General features: G+C 51.4%; 3 protein-coding genes across 4 annotated transcripts; all 3 read left to right on the top strand.

Moving 5' to 3' along the window:
• Positions 1–2,185: 2,185 nt before the first annotated feature.
• On the top strand, positions 2,186–7,792 carry PV10_01435. Of its 2 annotated transcripts, XM_016365648.1 has the most exons (4): positions 2,186–2,812; positions 2,879–3,098; positions 3,179–6,158; positions 6,206–7,792. In XM_016365648.1, the coding sequence occupies exons 1-4, from the start codon at positions 2,725–2,727 to the stop codon at positions 7,301–7,303; spliced, it is 4,386 nt and encodes a 1,461-aa protein (XP_016229297.1). In that variant the 5' UTR covers positions 2,186–2,724; the 3' UTR covers positions 7,304–7,792. The 2 variants fall into 2 exon arrangements, with proteins under 2 accessions (XP_016229297.1, XP_016229296.1); XM_016365647.1 differs by having other exon boundaries at positions 2,186–3,098.
• A 309-nt stretch (positions 7,793–8,101) lies between these two features.
• On the top strand, positions 8,102–9,107 carry PV10_01434 (uncharacterized protein). Its single transcript, XM_016365646.1, has one exon. It carries the CDS (start codon positions 8,248–8,250, stop codon positions 8,935–8,937), a length of 690 nt encoding a protein of 229 aa, XP_016229295.1. The 5' UTR covers positions 8,102–8,247; the 3' UTR covers positions 8,938–9,107.
• A 631-nt stretch (positions 9,108–9,738) lies between these two features.
• Positions 9,739–12,337, top strand: PV10_01433 (uncharacterized protein). The gene has a single exon (XM_016365645.1). The coding sequence runs from the start codon at positions 9,791–9,793 to the stop codon at positions 11,618–11,620; it is 1,830 nt and encodes a 609-aa protein (XP_016229294.1). The 5' UTR covers positions 9,739–9,790; the 3' UTR covers positions 11,621–12,337.
• Positions 12,338–20,111: the final 7,774 nt, after the last annotated feature.

The raw sequence follows: 20,111 nt of genomic DNA, 5'->3' as shown, positions 1-20,111 counted from the left end.
AGTCAATGGCTATGAATCAAGTTGGCGATGATGTCCATGCTGGACAGAAGGTGTCGTCAAGAATGCCATGTGACAAGTGACATGTGATCTACAACCCAGGCAGACATCGACACGTGACCATAAAGTGGCTGGTGGTCGGATCGGATAAAGCGAGCCGGAGAGAAAGCACGCGTTCTGCCACGAGATTGGCTTGATGCGTGGCTCTTTCAAATCTGGGCAGGAGCCAGGGGCCGAGGGGCTATCCATTATGATTTTTGACCACAACAGCTCATCACTATCGTTTCTGCACTACAGTACGCATAGAATCTGGCTTATGGTGAAGTGTTCGTCCCCGCGGCAAGCTGACAGGGTCTAGAGAGATCAACCAAGGTGGACTTATCTCTCTTGTACTATCCTACAACACTTACTAACCCTAGCTTGGGGGCTGTGGGAAGCGAACATGAGCATGTGAGGAGAAGGATTTTTGATTTATGGGCTGCCGAGCTGTTCTCCTTCCTGAATGGATCTAATAAGGACTTACACTACGTGTATAGTACTCCGTAGCTTCTTGTATGGAGGTACTCGTCGCTACCAAGCTACCTTGGATTCTCTGGTAAAAAGGCCAAGTAGTACTTTCATGGGCTATCTGGAGTTAGGTGCATATCATTGCCCCCTATACTTGCATATGTCCAGTACATCATAGATTCTGGCACCCAATAATAGGCCCAAGGTTCCACGTCGTCGTCGCGTCCAAACCCTCTCCCCGGAAAGCTACAGTCCTTACACAGTCAGCACGGCCAAGGCAAAAAGTATCCTGGCAGGAAGATAGAACCTTCAGCAAGCTGGAAGCCTGAGCTGATGGTTCTTTCGGAGGGCAAGCGCCATGTTGATGTCACTTCGTTAGCGACTTACTCCTCTACTCATTGGATCGGCACCCGTGGAATTCGACATCCGCGAGATCACGCTCGAGGCGAGATTGCAGGCGAGTGATCATCCATTGAGCAATATGGTAACATCAAGGCCCCATTCTTATGTCGACACCACGAACAACCGATATTGATATCGACGTGAGCAGCTTGGTCAGGTTTGATGGCCTTGCGAGCGGATCCATTTAGTTGGTGTGGTGATTATGCTGTTGTTGGTGGAAGGTGTCCACCTGTCTTGCCTTGCCAAATCAAACGTCGCGACGCTCCATTCTTGGGACTGCTCGTATGTGTGATTCTGCCATCAGAGCACCATGTCGTTTGTGCCTAAGGTAACACGTCCAGTGCGATACATCGATTGAGGCAAACATCTCGACCACTCTCTAGCCACAAGTGCCACTCTACTGACGCTCGTTTCAGGGCTCCCATAATAGCACCAACTAGCACTGAAGATTTTCGAGATACTACTTGAAAGAAGAGGAAGCCAAGCCAATTGGGCTCATCGTATTCGATGGCGAATGTTCTACTTGGTCCATGAGCGGATTTGTGTCGAGCGGCGAGCTGACCCTGAGATGCGGGTCTACGGCAAGCCTCGGGTGCGGCGTACCTCCACACATGTCGTAGTCGTAGGCGCTCGACTTGTAGGCTTTTGGGGCTACTCGAACACCGAAGCTGCAACAAGTCGAGGGACCTTTCCCCAGTCATGATGCCACCGGTTCACGCTCTCGCATTACAGCGCCAGCCTAAACTTGCCACGAGCTGCCATATGTACCTCCATGCATCCCGGCCTAGGTACCTTAGGTACCTACATAAGGTGTAGGTGCAGCTAGCAGCCGATAATGAGTACCTAGATACCTAGCACAGTACGTAGCACACCTAATCGTACTGTTAACGAGTACCTCAACTGTCATCCCCAGACCATCCAGTGTTTGTCATACTCACACTGGTGCTGCCAGGTACCTGGGCAGCTACCTAGGTAGGTACCTCCCTAGACACCATCTTAAGGCTGCTTGATTCCCGCCAACCATCTAGGGTTGCCCCAGTGTGCCCCTTGTCCATGATCGACCTTGTTGGCAACCAGGCCTGATTTTTGAACCACAACAGGCCCCTCGGCCACAAATCAACAGCAACCCTCATCCAAGTTTATTGCTCCAAAAGGCATAGGCGATTTGTGTACCCACTACTGCCTCCCCAATACACTCGCACGGATCCTCGATTGTATGGATGGCCTTCGGCACCTACAGGCTAGCCGTTTAGTCCCTATCCTTAAACGTTCAACATGCAGTCTTAGCTGCTATTCCGCCTGCAGCATCCCTGGCGTCTGCAATCGACTGGCCCGTCACCGCAACATCGACAACAGCAAACTCCTTCGTACTCTCACACAAACAACCACCTCATCACTTCCACTTTGCAGGACGTTGTCCTACCTTTCACTCGTTGTTCTCGACTATTCTCATCTCTATACGCCAACCTCTATCAATTATCTTTCCGAGATCCCCGTATCAGCTCTGATACCCTCTGCATTCCACCTCTTGTTCTCAGCAACGCGTGTCCTGACCCTCACGATCCACTCTCTGGCCTTCCTACCACCGCCCTTGACAGCCACTTGATTGCCCCAACCACACACCCTGGTCCTTTCGTGAATCGGTCGCGACGTAGGCCACTATCCTACGACTTCGATATCCAAACTCTGTCAATTTGTTGTTGGAGATGCGTTGAGAATCCAGCGGATTTCAATGTCGACACCTCACCCTCAAAGGTGACGGGCAGAGAAACACCACGGCCTGCCCCTTAGGGCCGACGTGCCATCGTACCCATAGCCATGCCTTATCGACAAAATGCACCCTTGTCTTCGATTACCACCTCAAGATACACAAACTCGATCAAGGCCGATGATCAAGACAATGGTGGTACGAAACCCATCCCCGGGCTACCTGCAGGACATCAACCCCCACTGACACCAGCCTACCCTATAGCCAACACACAATCTTCGAGAAAGCCTCCTTCCGCCTTTGCCCTGAACAGCTCTACCAATACAGCGCCTTCTCGCTCACGAGACCCTCCAGATAATGCAACATCCACTGCCCAGGGCCCGACCCTGACCTCCAGACGAAGGCAATCCTCCATCCCCAATGCCAAAACTCTCATGGGACCACGTTCGTTGGAACATGGCAACAATGTCAATGGCGGAAAAAGGTGCGTGTCCGGTCGCAGCTTCCACAATTTCACCACAATATAAGTCTTATCATTCACTAACCCGTTCTTTCCTCTGGTAGGTCCACCAGCAACTCCCACTTCGCTTCCCTACGTGGGACTTCTGCAGTTGCTTCCCAGGATCCATACACCAAAGAACTATCCATCAACGACATTTCCCGCTTCAGCTTTGCATCCATACAGCCCAAAGCCTCTCCACAAGAGGAACGTGATGCAGGCCTAGACTTTGGGGATTTCCTTGAGCCCACTTTCAATTTTGACGATTTTCAGGACACAATTGTCGGAACAGAACCGAGCTTGAACCACTTCCCTCTTCCCGGCAAATCCCCTTCTCTTAAACCGCCCGCAAAGGCTACGTCCAATGACCCTCCTGCCTCCACGAGTGAACAGAAGAAACCGGCCACACAACCGGCCATTCCTATCCCGGCTCGGAAGGGGTCAGGTGTGATACCAATTACACGCAAGAGTTCGACTGCGTCGAATACTTCGAGAAACTCGATACGGTCTGACATAATGTCAGCTTCAACAACCTCGATCCTGAGGGGAAGGAGACAGAGCCACTTTCCTCCAAACTCATTCAATAATGCTGGTGGGACCACAACCAAAGCCCCGCGGAAATCAGTCGGTCCTGGCACATTCATTGCCCCAGACTCGTCAGAGAAGGCACCGGCACCCAAGAGAAGGCCAAGCGCTGGGGGGAGAAAGTCTAGTTCAGAGAGTACCAAGAGCCTTCAGTTTAAAAGCTCTCTCGGTCCCCGGAAGAAGGTCTCCAAGGACCTTCTTACACCGTCGAGAACTCCAGACCCATCGAGGTCTACCTCCACAGGGGTACAACATACTCCAACAAGAGAGAAATCGACACCTGGTAGGACGACCACACCAGGGGGCAATACAGACAGAAACCGGAGAATGTCGGTCATGCCACCTCACGCTACCGGACTGGGTGCTCGTACCGTCAGTCCGACAGACGCACGGCGCATGAAACGTATGTCCATCGTCCCACCGGCTCCTCCGCTACCACAGAGCCGCATCTCGCAGGCACCCCCAACTCCCCAGCCTGAACCTCTTCCTCAACTTCCCCACTCAGATATTGTCTCTCCAGTCCTCACAAGTCGAAAGAGCCTCACTCCTTCCTCTTCGCGGACCACCCCCGATCCCAATCGAAAGTCTTACAGTTCGGGCCAGTCACTTTCGTCAACTACTAGTTATAGCTCTGTGCGAAATGCAGCCAACCCACCGCCCAGGCTACCCCAGGCTGTCAATTCTTCACGCTTGCCCACCCCTAAGCCACGAGTGGACACGTCGGGAACTACCACTTTTGAGCTCGAGGTTCCTCCGGTGCCTGCCATACCTAAGGCGTACGAATCACCCGGTAGTGAACATGAACAACCTTTCTTCTCTGCTCGCTCTTCTAGTCTCCCTCCCTTCGACGTACAAATCTCTGAAAGCCCAACTGTGGCTTCGCTCGCCGATGCCATGAAGGCGCTAGAGACCCCTCGCGCCCCGAGTACGTCGTCACACGTCTCTACCAACCCACCACCACAACCAGCCCTGCATCTTGCAGACACTGATACCAAGGCGAAGCAACCATTGAAAGCAAGCAAGAAGAATCTTCAGACCCTCAGGTTGCCACCACTGAATTTATTGCCCCTTGGGACACCAACAGCCGCCAAGATAAAGTCGTTTCACTCCAGTGTCGAATCTACAGACGGCTCGATGACCCCGCCCACATCTCGAAATCTGATGAAGACCCCAAGCACGCCCATGACGGCCTCGAAAGCCACATTCTTTTCACGCTCTCACAAAGCAGCTGAGGAAGCGTTGTTACGAAGCAGCACCTCGCATCATGCTCTAAGGTCGGCTGAGATTCGGGCACCCAGTGATGACAGCCCAAGTCTTCCATCGTTCTCATTCGAGACTGCAACGTCCAACACAAGAAACATCTCGCCCTTTGTCTCCTCCTCCGTGCCAAAATCCAATGGAGAGTTTGTGAACCATATGAGACCCAACTTTATGACTGAATTGAGCAGAAATCCGAGCCTTGCGAAACCGAACGGACCACGAGCCCCAAGCTTCTCTATAACTCCCAAGACCGACCCAGCTGCAAGTCCTGCTAGTGTCGACAAGCCGTCTGAAAGCGAATCCGTCTTTTCGACGGCCGCGCTGAGACGGAAGTTGAGCCGGAAACGAAGTGAATCCATGGTCCCTGAACCTGTCGTCCAGAGCGATAAACTGGCCAAGTATGACAATATGCCGCCACCCAAGCTTCCGGCGTCTGCAAGTTGGACCAATCCTCAAGCCGGTAACACGAGCCCCTCTCAAAGGCCGTCCTACCTTCGTTCGAGAAGACAAACGTCAACGTCTGGCACCAACACCGCGCCCGAGAGACAAGACAGCCATGACAGCACAATGTCGCAGCCGTCGAACCTTCGACCGGCAGTCGATGCTGGGAGAACGTTGATGATGCATACCAATCGATCGGGGTCGCTCACGTCTAACGCTCCTCACGTGCTCGCCAAACAACCTTCCCAGCGTCTGCAAGAGCCGCCTCTGGACCGGGACGACCTTGTCGCAGAAGAGGAGATGAGAAAACTGGCGAGCAAACGGAAAGATTTCGAGTCGGCTGCCCGCGAACTCGATGCACTGCGGGCCAGAGCCAGGCCAGTCCGCCGGATGTCTGCCGGCACAGCCTCGCGAATGTTCGATCTGAACATTTTCGAAAGAGGGGAGATTGTCGACCATGGCCACATTTACTTTACAGGAACTGCCAAAGCACGGAAAATCATTGGAGATCTGAATTCGGCATCCTCCAACTTTGGCTACGATGATGACCGAGGTGACTATAACATCGTGGAAGGTGATCATCTCGCGTACCGGTACGAAGTCGTTGACTTGCTGGGCAAAGGTAGCTTCGGTCAAGTTGTGCGGTGTGTCGACCACAAGACAGGAATTCTTGTTGCAGTCAAGATCATCCGCAACAAGAAACGGTTTCATCAACAAGCTTTGGTTGAGGTCAACATCCTCCAGAAGCTCCGAGAATGGGTGAGTTTGGCTGAACCACTTGATGAGCAATTACTGACAAGGAACAGGATCCGCACAAGAAGCACAGCGTTGTTAATTTCGACCAGAGCTTTTACTTCCGAGGCCACCTATGTATCTCGACGGACCTTTTGGGCATGAATCTTTACGAGTTCATCAAGGCGCACGACTTCCGAGGGTTCTCACTCAAACTGATTCGACGATTCACCAAACAACTTTTGCAGAGTCTAATTCTGCTGCAACAACACAAGGTAATCCATTGTGATCTCAAACCGGAAAATATTCTGCTTGCCCACCCAGTACATTCGGAGATCAAAGTGATAGATTTCGGATCGAGCTGTTTCGAAAACGAGAAGGTGTACACGTACATCCAATCACGATTTTATCGATCGCCCGAGGTGATATTAGGCATGTCGTACGGCATGCCAATCGATATGTGGAGCGTTGGGTGTATATTGGCTGAACTATTCACTGGGTATCCAATATTCCCTGGAGAGAACGAGCAGGAGCAATTGGCGTGTATCATGGAAGTGTTTGGACCCCCGGAAAAGCATTTGATTGAAAAGAGTAGTCGGAAGAAATTATTTTTTGACTCGATGGGCAAGCCGCGAATCACGGTGTCGTCCAAGGGACGACGACGACGACCGAGCTCCAAGGAACTGCGACAGGTGCTGAAATGCGACGACGAAGCATTTCTGGATTTTATCACAAAGTGTTTGAAATGGGATCCAGTTCGAAGGATGACACCACATGAGGCGAACAAGCACGAGTTCATCACGGGGATCAAGATGAGCACTGCTGCTGCGCGGCGGAACTTTGCAGGCGGGATGGGCAGTTCACCCATCAAGAGAGTCAACTCGATCACGACGTCAGGAGGAGCGCGGCCATTGCCGCAACCCCCGGCAGGCGGACTCAAAGCCCCCGTCAGCCTTCGACAGGATTCATCACCGAACAAAGCAGGGGCACGTCGACAGTCCACCGCGCCCGGTGCTTCACTGGGCACGGCACAAGCCAAACGGGCATCACATGCGGCAATGACATCATCGGCGTCGAATTCGAACTTGAGGAGGTTGACAGTGGCCCCCCGGAGTCTGAGCGGGAGATCTGACCTGGCGACAGCGGCAGCGGCGGCCAGTCTGGTCAAGTGAGAGGCCGCTCGCGTTCTATGTACATGATTTTGGAAGGACGGGTGCCAGCAGGGCCCGACATGCGCGTTAGAAGCAAACTTAAACCATGGCGTTGGATGTCAACATAGCCCTGCACGGCAGGGCAGGGCAGGGCACGAATTCTTTTGCAGTATTAATGAAGATATACAATCATGGCATGGGCACAGGCACTGGTGAAATGTGAGAATCGTGGGACAGTTGGAGTCATGTTTCCACCAACGCGGCACGGGATAACATGGTATGGCACGGCATGACAAGGGGGTTTGGGAGGGGCCAGTGGCTTTGAGTCGATGAGAGGCATGGCATTTGTTGGAGGAGAAGATGAGCAGTCTGTAATAGTGAGATATACCCGTGGCTTGTGAAGTGACTTGAGAAGGTGTACTGCAAGAAACAGTCGACGAGTGAGCAAGGCTTAGAAATGCAAAAGCTTCTGAAGACTCTGGAAACAAGTGTTCCTCGACCAAATTTGAGGTAGATTGGTTTGTTGTCTTGTAGGGCTTTGTATAGCATGTTGACAGCCGAGAATGATGTGTCGGATCAGGTGATATCTTGGTAACCATCGCTGTACTATAGGACCAATCACGCAGTCAGTGAGTCTCTGTATAGATGTATGTAGCAAGAGCCTAATAGAGCTCTGTCTACATCTCATTTTGGGTTGGCATGTAGATATGCCGAAAATCACGTGGGGCTAATCACATCTCGCTCCGATCGCTTTCTCGACATTGTTACCCGCCAAGTACCGAGGTAACGACGTCTTTGCCAAATCCATTCCCTTGCCAGAACCCTTTTCGACTCGAAGGTGGTTGAAAAGACGGGCATGTTCCTGATAACAACAGATTTGTTTGACCTGCAAGGTCCTACAACCCTAGAAACAATCCTTCCACGTCGATATCGCAAAACACTGATCAAGTTCCTTGTATCCCACCATGGCAGACGACCTAATTGCACTTGATGCCAGCGCCATTTCCGCGACAGACGAAAATACTGCCTACTTCAACTCAGTGCCATGGTGTGTCGAGCTTCTCAAAGATCAGAGCTTCATCACGATAGACACGATATCGCGCAGGGGCAAAGACGCAATACGGGATGCATTGTTCGCGCGAACCCTAGCCACAGCAGAAACCATGCCAGCGTTTATGACACAGTATAAGCTCGTGGACCTCAGTCAAACCAACCCCACGTTACCCCCCGACCATTTTCAACCCCGAATCCAGGAAGTCAGGTGTTTTATCGCTCTGGCCAATGGTCTCAATGGCTATCCGGGCATCATGCACGGCGGCATGGCCGCTTGTATCGCCGACGAGGTCACAGGTTTATTGGGGCGCCATAACTATCGCCTGCAAGTAGAAAACCCCCGGCCGGGCCATGATCTTCCACTCTGGGCCACAGTCACAGGCGATTTGACCGTCAAGTATCGCCGGCCCGTCGCGACAGGTCAGGTCGTCCAAGTCCGCGCCTGGTATAACACCAACAAGTTGGATAGGAACAAGTTTACCACAAAGGCTGTCATTCAGGATTCGTCTGGTCAGGTCTTGTGTGAGAGTATAGTGACGTTCGTGGCCATCAAGCCCGGAAAGGAGGGGCTATTTAAGCCTGACAGGAAGATCAAGTTGTAAGCCACAATACAGGGTTGTCCTTTGGTGGCGTGTGATCGGCAGTCATGTTCGCATTCTGAAAAATGCTCCTAGAAGGATAGACAGATCTTGAATCGTCTGATGCTGGGTATAGATAGAGAGATCATTTCATGCCTAAAGGCTTGGTGTAATCTAATTCCACAGCCTAACTGGACGCTTTTTCTTTTCTGAGGTTTCATTTTTATCATTTGTCCATTGCAGAAATGGCACACAACCAGGCACCAGGAATTCACCATCTATTGTTAGGCTTTTGATGAGATCACTGCCCGTGAGCTGAAGAGCAAAATGCTCAGGCACCAATCATCTCAAATCACGTGGTTGGATTGCTCCCATTTCTCACGTGTTGATCCCTCATCGCTCAGCTCACGTGTCGTGCCTGCCGTGATGCGATCAAGACAACAGGCCATAAACATTTTATCTCTATATTAGACTCAACATTCTACAAAAACAGAACCAACCACCAAACCACAAATCGCTGTGCCTAGGACTCATCAATGTTATACCTTGGGAGCATCTGGGCGAAGTAGAAATCCGCCTTATGGAGCTAATGCAAGCCACCCGAGGCAGAACCAAACCACCAATGGGAGCTACCATCACGTCGATCCAAGGCTGAACCGTCTTGTGCCCTGACGTATTCGGAACCCAAAATCGAGGCAGACCTTGAGGCAATTGCTGACGCTGACCTTAACCCTGGCCCAATGTACTTTTGGCACAAGACTATCTCATGATCTATTTCCCCATATATAAATCGAGCTTTATCAAACAATGTGGGTCGAGTTCCAGACCCAGATCTGAACCACAAAGGGGCACACGGCAGTGCTAAATCCCATTCACTATGGGACTCACCAAGACGGAGAATTCCCCCGGATTGTCCTTTGATATCCAGAATCCCCGACAAGTGTACTCACCAGGCGATGTCATACGGGGACAAGTCGTCTTGAACACGGCCGAAGATAGTGCCATTGGAAAAATCGCCGTCAACCTGTGGGGACGGACCAAGTCGAGGATCATCCAACAGCATGGACAAGCCGTCACTTACCACCGAGGACGTACAACTCTCTTCGACCTCGAACAAGTCCTCTACGAAGGTCAATATACCCACAAGCCAGGCACATTTTCCTGGCCTTTTGAATTTATCATCCCTTCACAAGCTGATCCTACTTCCGTTCTCGCCGGCGACAAGTGGAAGCCCAAAGACCATTTCTCTGGCACCACCACCGCCGACGAGGACGGCCTCAATTTGGTGCTGCCCCCGTCAAATCATCACAGCAGAATCATGTTTGGTCGTCAGGCCGAGTGTTTTGTCGAATATGTCCTATCCACCACCCTGACCGAGCCCGAGGGCCTTCACAAGATACGTAAACCCCAGAGCAAGACTTCGACTCTTCCCCTCACCTTTCACCCACTATCAACCCCAGAACCAATCCAGGATTGGGGCTTGATCGAAGACAGTCGTCTCATCACCATCTCTACTCTCAAGCTACTGCCCGAACATGCCGGTACCTCTCTAGGGTTACGCGATCGAGCACGCTCCCTCTTCCACCGAGACAGCATTCCCAAGTACTCATTCACCCTCAAAGTCGAAGCTCCCACCACGATCCAGCTGCTCCATCCCACGCCCATTCCATTCCTAATAACTCTGACACCAGACCAAACGCCCGAAAACACCACCGTCGATACATCGACTGGGTTCCCACGAGTCGTGCTACGCAACGCCTCGATCCAACTCAAAACCCACGTGCGCTGCCGGGCAGCCGGCACATATTCTGAGCGGAAGACATACGAGCTTCCCATTCTGGCCAAGAAATCCTTAGATCAGCCATTATCACCGTCTCTCAAACTCGACTCAGACACAGACACACGCCTAGATCTGGGTGCCCTCTGCGACCTCCGTCTCGGCAACGCCAATCTGGGCTCCAAGCTCGAAACGCCGCTATGCCCAAGCTTTAACACCTTCAACGTCGCTCGCGAATATTTCTTGACATGGGATCTCGAAGTCGAGTGTGCGGAAAAGGTGGAGAAGTTTTCATCCAAGAAGAACGGGGATCCAACCACCGTCATCCTCCCCGCTGGAACCACCCAGTCCTCCTTCCCTAGCAGTGGGGTGGGCAACGACTACCTAGGTGCAGACCTCGCCCACGCGACATCAGTCACAAGCAGTTCAAATGGACTCTGGAATCGTCGCCGTGTATCAGGAGAAGACGCCATGAGCGCGATGCCGACGGGATCATCACGTGGCGAGAAAGAGAAACCGGGCTTCACTCCCACAAGCACGGCCCTTGCATCGGGGAACTCGCCTCTGACTTCCTCTCTGACTGGAGGTGACAAGACCAAGACCAAGACAAAAGAAAAACTGACCAAAACTTCATTACCGCCATATGTCGACCACTCATCACTTGCTGCGCCTTCTGGGCAACAGCAACAACACTCAAAATCCTCTAAATCCAAAGACCAGGAAGCCGCCGAAGACCGAGCCCGAGCCCGAGCCCGTGATGAGGATGTCCCACCTGCAATAACTTTTCAAAATCCCCATGAAATCCCCTTTCGATCGACTGATATGGACGAGACTCGATCACCACATGGCGGTCAGGACCCGGATGCCTCGACCGCCGTCCCCAATCCTCGTCAAGATGACGGTAATCAGTTGCCGAAATATGTCCCTTGATCGGGGGTCGACATGATGATGACGTTGAGGGAGAATACTAACAATACGTCCACTTCGCCACGGTTCCTATCGCCGAATGGGAGATTGGGAAATCTCAATTCCCGTCGCAGTTAACCCCCGCCTGATCTATACCACGTCATAGGTCATAATGGAACTGAATGCTATGGTCGATCCGGAAGCAATTCTGCCCGGATGAGCCGGGCCGTTCCAGGTCTCTTTGCGTCAACATCATGTAGCATCAGCTATAGGAAATCAACGCAGGAATTGGGAGTCTGATCGTTTGCCTGTCGAGAACAGCTTAACGCACGCAACACGTTTCTATAATGATATCCCATCCCCATGTTCAGGGATGACCTCCATTGGGCTCGCGTTATGATCAGAGATGAATATCATCGACCCACCACGTCTTGCTCAATCCCCCAGGGACGGAAGAGCGATGGCCGACTCTTTGACCGGGTCCACAGAGATAGTGGTACCCAACCAATTGAATACCGCAAGATAGAGAATCATACAAGATATTCAAGTCATGCACGCCTAGATATTCAATTGATATCATTTCTTTCTGGGCACTGTGATTGATAATGAGGGCATAAATGTGATGTATATAGTTAATACATTTGAGCTAGAAGGTTAATGCAACAGACGACTGACAACTGGCGATGTCGGTACGTTGATCCAACTGATACAATCGACAGAGGACATAACTTCATCCAAAAACACATCCTGTCCATCAATGACATATGTTTGGTGTTCTGAGCCCGACGTACGGGGTTTCCCATCAATAAATCTTGACTCAAGTCAAAGTCGGCAATCAGAAGCCAGCAGAGCGACGTCCATGGCGGGCGAGGTGACCCAAGTGGCGCTTCTCCGCCACCATGAAGCTAGCTCTCTTTTCTTTGGCGGCTCCCTTCTTGAACACGCTGAGCGCAGCTGGTCCACCGCACTTCTCCTTGCTGTTGCCCTTGCACGACATGTTGCACTTGGACTCGTCAAGCTTGGCTGTGGTCAGTGAGTTGCCGCAGAAGCATTCTCCGGCATACTCGGTGCCTGCAATGCTGAAGCCGCGAGACTCGCAGAATGCGATGCACTTGTCATTCGTCATGGTGTTTCCGTTGAAGTTGGACCATTGTGGTAGACTGCGAGGGTTGAGTTCGTCGACAAAGCAGCCTTGATACGCCCAAGCAGTGTTGGAGGACGATGGAGCCGGTGCTGGAGCCTGTTGTTTGATCAGTCAGACAATGACTCTGTATTTCACCTCGACCACACTGGTGGTCGAGGATCTACCGGGGATCAGATTAGAGGAACTTACCTTGGTGGTAGAGGCTGGTGCTGGTGCCTTTGTGCTGGACGAAGAAGCGGGTTGTGTTGGTGCCTTTGTGCTTGAAGTCACAGGTTTCGTCGTTGTCGTGGATGAAGTAGCAGGAGAGCTTTGAGCTGGAGCGGAAGATGAAGGCACCACTGGAGCAGGGGAAGAAGCCGGTGGAGTGCTGCCACCGCCGTTGGAGCTGCCACGGCCGCCAGGGGCGCCAGTATTTTGTGTACCCTTGGTGTAGAGGGTGAGGACGCCAGGACCGCCACAGAACTGATCTGCATTACCCATGCAAGGCATGCTACAGGTGCCAGCAACGCCGGGAATGGGCTTGGCCTTCTCAGGGAGAGAGTTGCCACCTAGTTACTGTTAACACCCAATTGACCATCTTAACCAAACTTTGGACTCACAAAAGCATTCTCGAGCGTATTCAGTGCCAGCGATAGAGAACCCTTTGCTTTCGCAGAAAGCAACACAGGCTTCATTTGTCATTTGATCGTTGGCAGTACTTGCACCAGTCAAAACCCGATTGTAGTAGTCATCGGTACCACAGCCCGTATAGCCCCAACCCTTCGATGTTAGATCAACGAAGCCTGATTGATCAGAGTAATCGATCTCGGTAGGAGCGCCACACGTGTTTGGTTGAGGGCTGGCATTTGGGCCTGGCTGAACTGGATTACAGCCGGGTAGAGCTGGTAAAATTCCTGAAACCTTTTCGTTGACACCGGTGGGGATTTTGCAGCCCTCGGCCTGCTTGTCTGGAATGAGATTGAAGACCGGGCAATCCTCGACACGACCGCTGTCGTTGGTACATTGATCGACGGCTCTTTGGAGATGAGCAGGATCCCAACCCATGAGGAAATCTCCGTGACCGCCATAGCCAGTGGGATCACCCATGGACCAGACAAAAGGTTGTTTGTTGCCGTACCATTTGCTAGCGAACTTGTTGGTATCCCAGATGACTTCGAAAAAGATGGAGATGAGGTGGATTGGGAACTCGGGAGGGCATGAGCCACCATTGTAGGAATTGGCAGGGTATGAGACGTGAGACTTGTGATCGGGGGAATCCAAGTCCTTTCCATTCCAACAAGCAGGGAAAAACACTTGAGCACGAAGACCATTGGGGCAATTGTAGTTTGGAAAGTTGGGAGTTTCGGGCTTTGCAGGACCGTTATAATCCAAGCAGTTGTAGCTGATGGCTTGACTAGCAAAGTCGTTGCCGGCAGTACGCTTGAAGGGGTTGCCAGCGACCATGCGGAAGCCAGCGGGGAAGGCGTGGATCTTTTCGCCCTGGCCTCCACGTTGAAGATAGTAAACCAAAGCACCACCAATTTGAGGCACACTTTCGAAGGTTCCGTCCTGGTGTTGGAAGAACAAGGTCGGGGTCCAGTAGTTGCTGAAATCACCAGCGACGGTGCAAGACGTGCAGGTGGACTTTTGAGTGTCATTGTAGGTCATCTCGAAATCAAAAGCATTTCCACCCATGATTGTGTGGAGATGGTTGGAGACCTGGCCAGGCTGAACGATAGGATCCGATCGCTCGACGACGATGGGGGATTTGCATGGGAGTCGCCAAAAGGCGGCTGCTGGAGAAACAGCCAATGCGGCCACGAGGCTGGCGGCGAGAAGAGCAACCATTTTTTTTATGGGGACGGTGTCCGACGAGGCTGGTGAAACAGGATCGAGGTAACAAGGTCCGGGATTGATAGATAGAAACAACAGCGAATGGCTTGACAAAAGACTGAACGTACGATACAATCGTACTTTGGGGATAAAGAATGAACGGCGAGGGTCACCGACACCTCAAGCCAATAAACGAATGTGAGAGTGCTAACAGAAATACACAGTGATGTCGAGTACGAGGGAGAAGAAGACCTACCTGGTGGAGCCGGGGGAGGTTTATAAGAAGATCAACAGATGTCATTCTTGCTGTACCTACCTGCTGTAGCCTGTGTGCCTGTGTACACTGTGATCCTTGTTGTTTGGCAACGTGGGGCGCCACGGTGATGGTCAGATGAGATGGGCCATCCATCGTGAGACGGCCAGTCGGAATGAATCCACAATCAGGCATGGGGCGGACATACCGTACTTTAATAATTATGGATTCATCATGAGATACAGTAGTGTGAAAGCGGGACACCAGGGCCTGATGTGGCCCCTCGGCCCCTTTCGAAGCATGGGTGTTATAATGAGTACTCTGTAGGATGAGGGATCGAAGTCCGTGGTGAGAAAGACGGGGGTGGAAACGTGCAAAGGCGGTTGAAGATTAAAAGACGGTGTGCCAAGACTTGAGATCATTAGGGGAGGTTATGGAGGCAGGAGCAGGGGTTGGGACGGGAAGGAGCCATCAAGCCTCCATAACGGCCTTTCCTAATCTCCAGTCTGCGCCCGCATCTCATCTCGGCCACCTTCTAGGCTCCCCCTCTGTCGACAAAGATAGGTACAATCACCACCACGCGTATTGTTACCCAAGACTAAGTACCTCGAGTTTCGCTTCTAATAAGATGTGGCTAATCAGGAATCAGGCACCCAGGCACCCAGGCACCCAGGCACTCAGGCTATGGCGTTGTAGTATTCAATGCATCAAGCCATCCAACTCGAGTACCAAAGGCTCTCTCTTACTCCCTCACTCTCAGGACAGAAAATTAAAAAAGTGCATGAACAAGAATACATGGATCCATCTTCTTACGCGTGTTGTTGATGTCTTTGGTCTTGTCAACGTCACAGGCATCGGCTTGACTTTCACCCTGAGGTCTTGGTGGCTGAATTCTGAAACATTTCTATTCTGCCCACTCGCCTGGACCGCTTGTCAGGATGACTTGCTGAAACAGCCAACGGCCGAGTCTGGCTTTTAGATCAGAACTCGGTCTTTTGGAGTACCCCATCAATCCTACACTTTTCTCCTACCGCAGTGGTACTTTATTTGGCCCGTCCTCCGATGTGAACGCGGAAGTGAGCGACTGGGTCCACCCGCGGCCTACATGTCCGTTTTGGGCCCTCGGGCAGCCATCCGCGTATCGATGTACCAGGAAGGCATGACCGCGGACCGAGGCGCCATAAAATCTGCAAGTACCTGAAAATCGCTGTCATGGTTCTCTCTAAAATATGAATTGTCGTTCAGTGTTTGGCCAAGGCGAAGCTCTCGTGTAATTGCAGTTCAGCCGTAGCGCCCGTGGGCACCTCTCCTCGACAAAGACTAGCCAAAGCTGCATGCTGTCGTAGATGCTGATTCAGTTTACCGAGTACCGAAGTAGAAATACTCTGATCATAGCCAGGTGTCCATATAATAACCAGCCAGAACGCAGTGCAACTTGCATATAGCCACAAGAGAGCAGTCTGAGTGGAACATGACACTGTTTTTGAAAACTTTGATCTCAGAAACCATACTTTCCACCTGCTGATCGCCTGCTACGGACAATGGGTGATTCTGCTGCTGCTGGATCTGATACCTCGCCGTATTCGATTCAGCTTGAAGCCCGACGCCTCCTGCTAGAAGCATTACTGAAGAACCCTAGATTCAACAAGGATGTTCCCTCTGAAGCCCTCGAATTCGCCGATCAGATAAGCTTCACAGGTTCTCCATTGCCATCCATAGCCATTAATTGGCGCTTCGCGGAGTCAGCAGCAAGTCTGAAAGCCTTGGAAGCTTGTACGGTGGCCGCCCTGGTGAAGCGGAAATATGGGATTCAGCTTGCGGGCGCTGAGATCAATACAGACCATGCACAACTGTTCTTCATGTCAACTTTTGTTTGGACAATCGATCCTGGGACAGATCGCGCAATTTCTTTACAGCAGACGCCTCTGCCTGCGCGACTATATGAACTGTTTCCTAACTACGACATTCACAACATGAGCTCGTCACTTTACAGACAATGCGCAACAAGTATATACTGCACGAAAGACAAGCGGTACTTCCAACTTCATGGAAGTATGAATCCCGATCCCACGTTAACAAGTTTGGGCTTGCCCATGGACGAACCTGAGCTGAAGACTTGGGACGATGCAATGAAGCCGTTCATTGAGCGAATGGCTACAATCGACTCCTCCACCATGCAGCACCTTGCATCGGAGGTTTACAAGCAGGCAGGAGTGATCTGTGAGACAGTTGAATCCTTTCGATCTACCGAACACGGAAAAGGGAATGCACACGTCGGTCTATATGAGATTTTCCGAGTCGAAACCTCTGCTGCACATGGACCTTGCTGGTGGCCTCCAACATTACAAACGACTGCCCAGCGACCACTTGCTGGGCTCAAAATTGTTGATTTAACGCGCGTTATAGCAGCACCTGCGGTGACTCGCGGCTTAGCAGAACTCGGTGCCAGTGTAATGCGCGTCACGTCTCCTCATATCGCCGATTTCACCATCCTCGCAGTAGACATGGGCTGGGGCAAATGGCAGTGCAGTCTGGATCTGACAAAAGAAGACGACAGGCAAAAGCTACGGGATCTTATCTATGATGCCGATGTTGTTGTCCAGGGATATCGACCTGGTGTACTCGACAAGTACGGATTTAGCCAACAAGCCATTCTCGATTCAGTCAAGGACCGTGACAGGGGTATTATCTCGGTTCGCGAGAACACCTACGGGTGGCATGGACCATGGAGTCATCGTGCTGGCTGGCAGCAAGTTAGTGACGCCTGTGTTGGTGTATCAGCGGGCTTCGGACGAGCAATGGGTCTTCCCGATGGTGAAGCTATCACGCCCGTCTTTCCGAACAGTGACTTCATGGTCGGAGTTGCTGGGACGGTCGCTGTCCTCAATGCCTTAATGCGCAGGGCAGATGAGGGAGGGAGTTACAAGATTGATTTGGCACTGAACTACTACAATCAATGGCTTGTCGACGAAGTCGGCGAATATCCAGATCCGGTTTGGCAAGATGTCTGGGCGAGGAACGGGAATAAGGTCTACAGGTAAGTCTTATGTTACTTCAAGCTTGCATTCTCGTCATTTGCAGCAGTGTCAGATTGATACCGAGAAAAGTCTTAGCTGATAGGATAACCTCGACATCCAGGTCTTACCATAACATGAACTTCACATTGCGCGAATATTTTGGAATGATACGGGAAGGCTGCGCGTCGACGCTCTTGAATGATGCCTTCTTCGAAGACAGACCAAGCAAGGCAATCGACTCGATTCACCGAACTGTCAAACCGATCATCAAGTTTGACAATGACCAAGTCGAGCTCAGGTACAATGTTGGCACGAGGGGGAATGGCAAAGACGCTCCGTTTTGGCCGCAAGATTTGCTGACGGAGATAGTTTCTTAGATCATGAGACTTGTAACTTTCTTCAACATAGTCTAAAAGAGCACGAAGTATCATAGCCAGCGTCTTAACGAATTAGGGCAAGAATCACAAAGATTTACAGATTGTGGGTTTTTGCTATCCTCTTCTCAAGAGGCCATAAGCTCAAGCCTGACATGACTCGGTCCAGAGCAGTATCCGGACTTGGCAAGCTTGCTTCCCTCATTTCTTCTCCGTCTCGGTCCAGTCAGCTGTATTCTCTTCTTTGGCCCCCATAAGATGTGGTTTGTGTACATGGACAGCCGTGTGTCTACAGAAGCGAGTCAGTGATAATTTATTGGACAACCGGCATCAAACTGAGATGAAAGCTCACCTTGTCAAGTGGTGATCCACGCTGGTGACAAAGACTGCGGCAATGCATGCACATGCTGTGGTACAAGACAAATTTAGCCAATGCTCCCTGGTACGAACATCTTCGCGGGACTGCAGGCCAGACATACCTCCGAAAGCGAGGCTAACGAGAAACACCATTCGAAAGGCGTCTGCATATACGCCTCTCGCCGCATTAATGCCGGCCAGCAAGATCTGAGGGGTCATCCCTGGAAGACTGTCCAAGGAAGCAACGGACCCAGAAACCAGCGCCACTAAGATGAATCAGCATGAGACCTTCTGAATCCTGCCAAATAAAGGGGAATAGTCGGGATTCTGGCAGCGCAACACATACTGATGAAAGTTGGAATCTCTGTAGCCGGCAGGCCCGCCTGTACAACAGCAGCTCCCACTTCTGCGGCTAGATTGTGCTTCACCTTCGAGTTCAAAATGCTTGAATAGATTGCAATGGCGATAGCGCCGCCAGTTGATCTCACTGAGTTTGATATCCTGCCAATTAAATAATTAGCCAGCATATTCAATATTTCGCTCAGATGACAAAATGTCTTGCCGATCTGGAGCAGATTGGACTCACCCAGAGGCAAGTCCTATTTCATGGTCTTTCGCGCCGAACTGGATAATGAGCATCCCGATCACTTGCTGGGCGCCAACGGCGAAGGCAGCAACTGCCACAAATGCAATAGCTCTTCCTGGGGTGTGCTGTGTCACAGAGGAGAGCGAGGTGATGAAAATTGTCTGGATGATGCAGACTGCAAGATATTGACGGTTTGTCTTTTTGATGACTGCAAACAAGGCACCGGAGATCAAACCACCCGCTATGAGTCTGAGGTGAGCTAGTGGCCGGTCAATGGGAATCCACCAAAGAATTTGCTTACCCATGGCAGATGCATTGTAGGCCAGACTATACCAGCCAACAGTAGTGGGAATCACAGTGTATAGCAGCTGAACCTCTGTGGACGTCGTATAAGTGCTCAAGACTCCTTTGTATCAGGATCAAACCTTCTTACCTTGAGGCCACAACACCTGGAGACCAGTGAACTGCAAAACCAAGGACATTCAGTCAGAGTGTCAATCATTCGGCACAGGTGCTGGAGATGTGCTTACCATCATCCCACCGAGGAAGGTAACAGCCAGCGGAACGTCGAAACCACGAACATTGCGAAACATGGATGGAGGACATAGTTTGGCGACCTTGTCAGAGCTGAACACCTCCCAGAGAGGAAAAGCAACTAACACAGAGAGAGCTTCATTGTGATACATCAGTCAAAATCAGAGCATGGTGCTCAGATGATGGAGAAACTTACCGCCGATAATGAGGGGTGCGAGGACCTGGGCGCTGATCCATGGATATGGATTGTCTCCCCATGACACTCCGAGGAGGAAGCTCACCAGTCCTCCTCCGAAGAGTAGTAAGCCAATCCAATCTATCTCTTTGACCTGCTCAAGGCGCGTCTTTCCGTCTGCATGAAGCTCCACGAAACGCGGAGGCCAATAGAAAATGGCAATGAGGCAAAGAGCAAACCCGTTAGCTATGATACCTAAGTAG

The sequence above is a fragment of the Exophiala mesophila genome (assembly GCF_000836275.1).
Source record: "Exophiala mesophila strain CBS 40295 unplaced genomic scaffold supercont1.1, whole genome shotgun sequence".
Classification (NCBI taxonomy): domain Eukaryota; kingdom Fungi; phylum Ascomycota; class Eurotiomycetes; order Chaetothyriales; family Herpotrichiellaceae; genus Exophiala; species Exophiala mesophila.
Note: the sequence above shows the minus strand (reverse complement) of the source record. Positions and strands in the feature narration are given on the sequence as shown.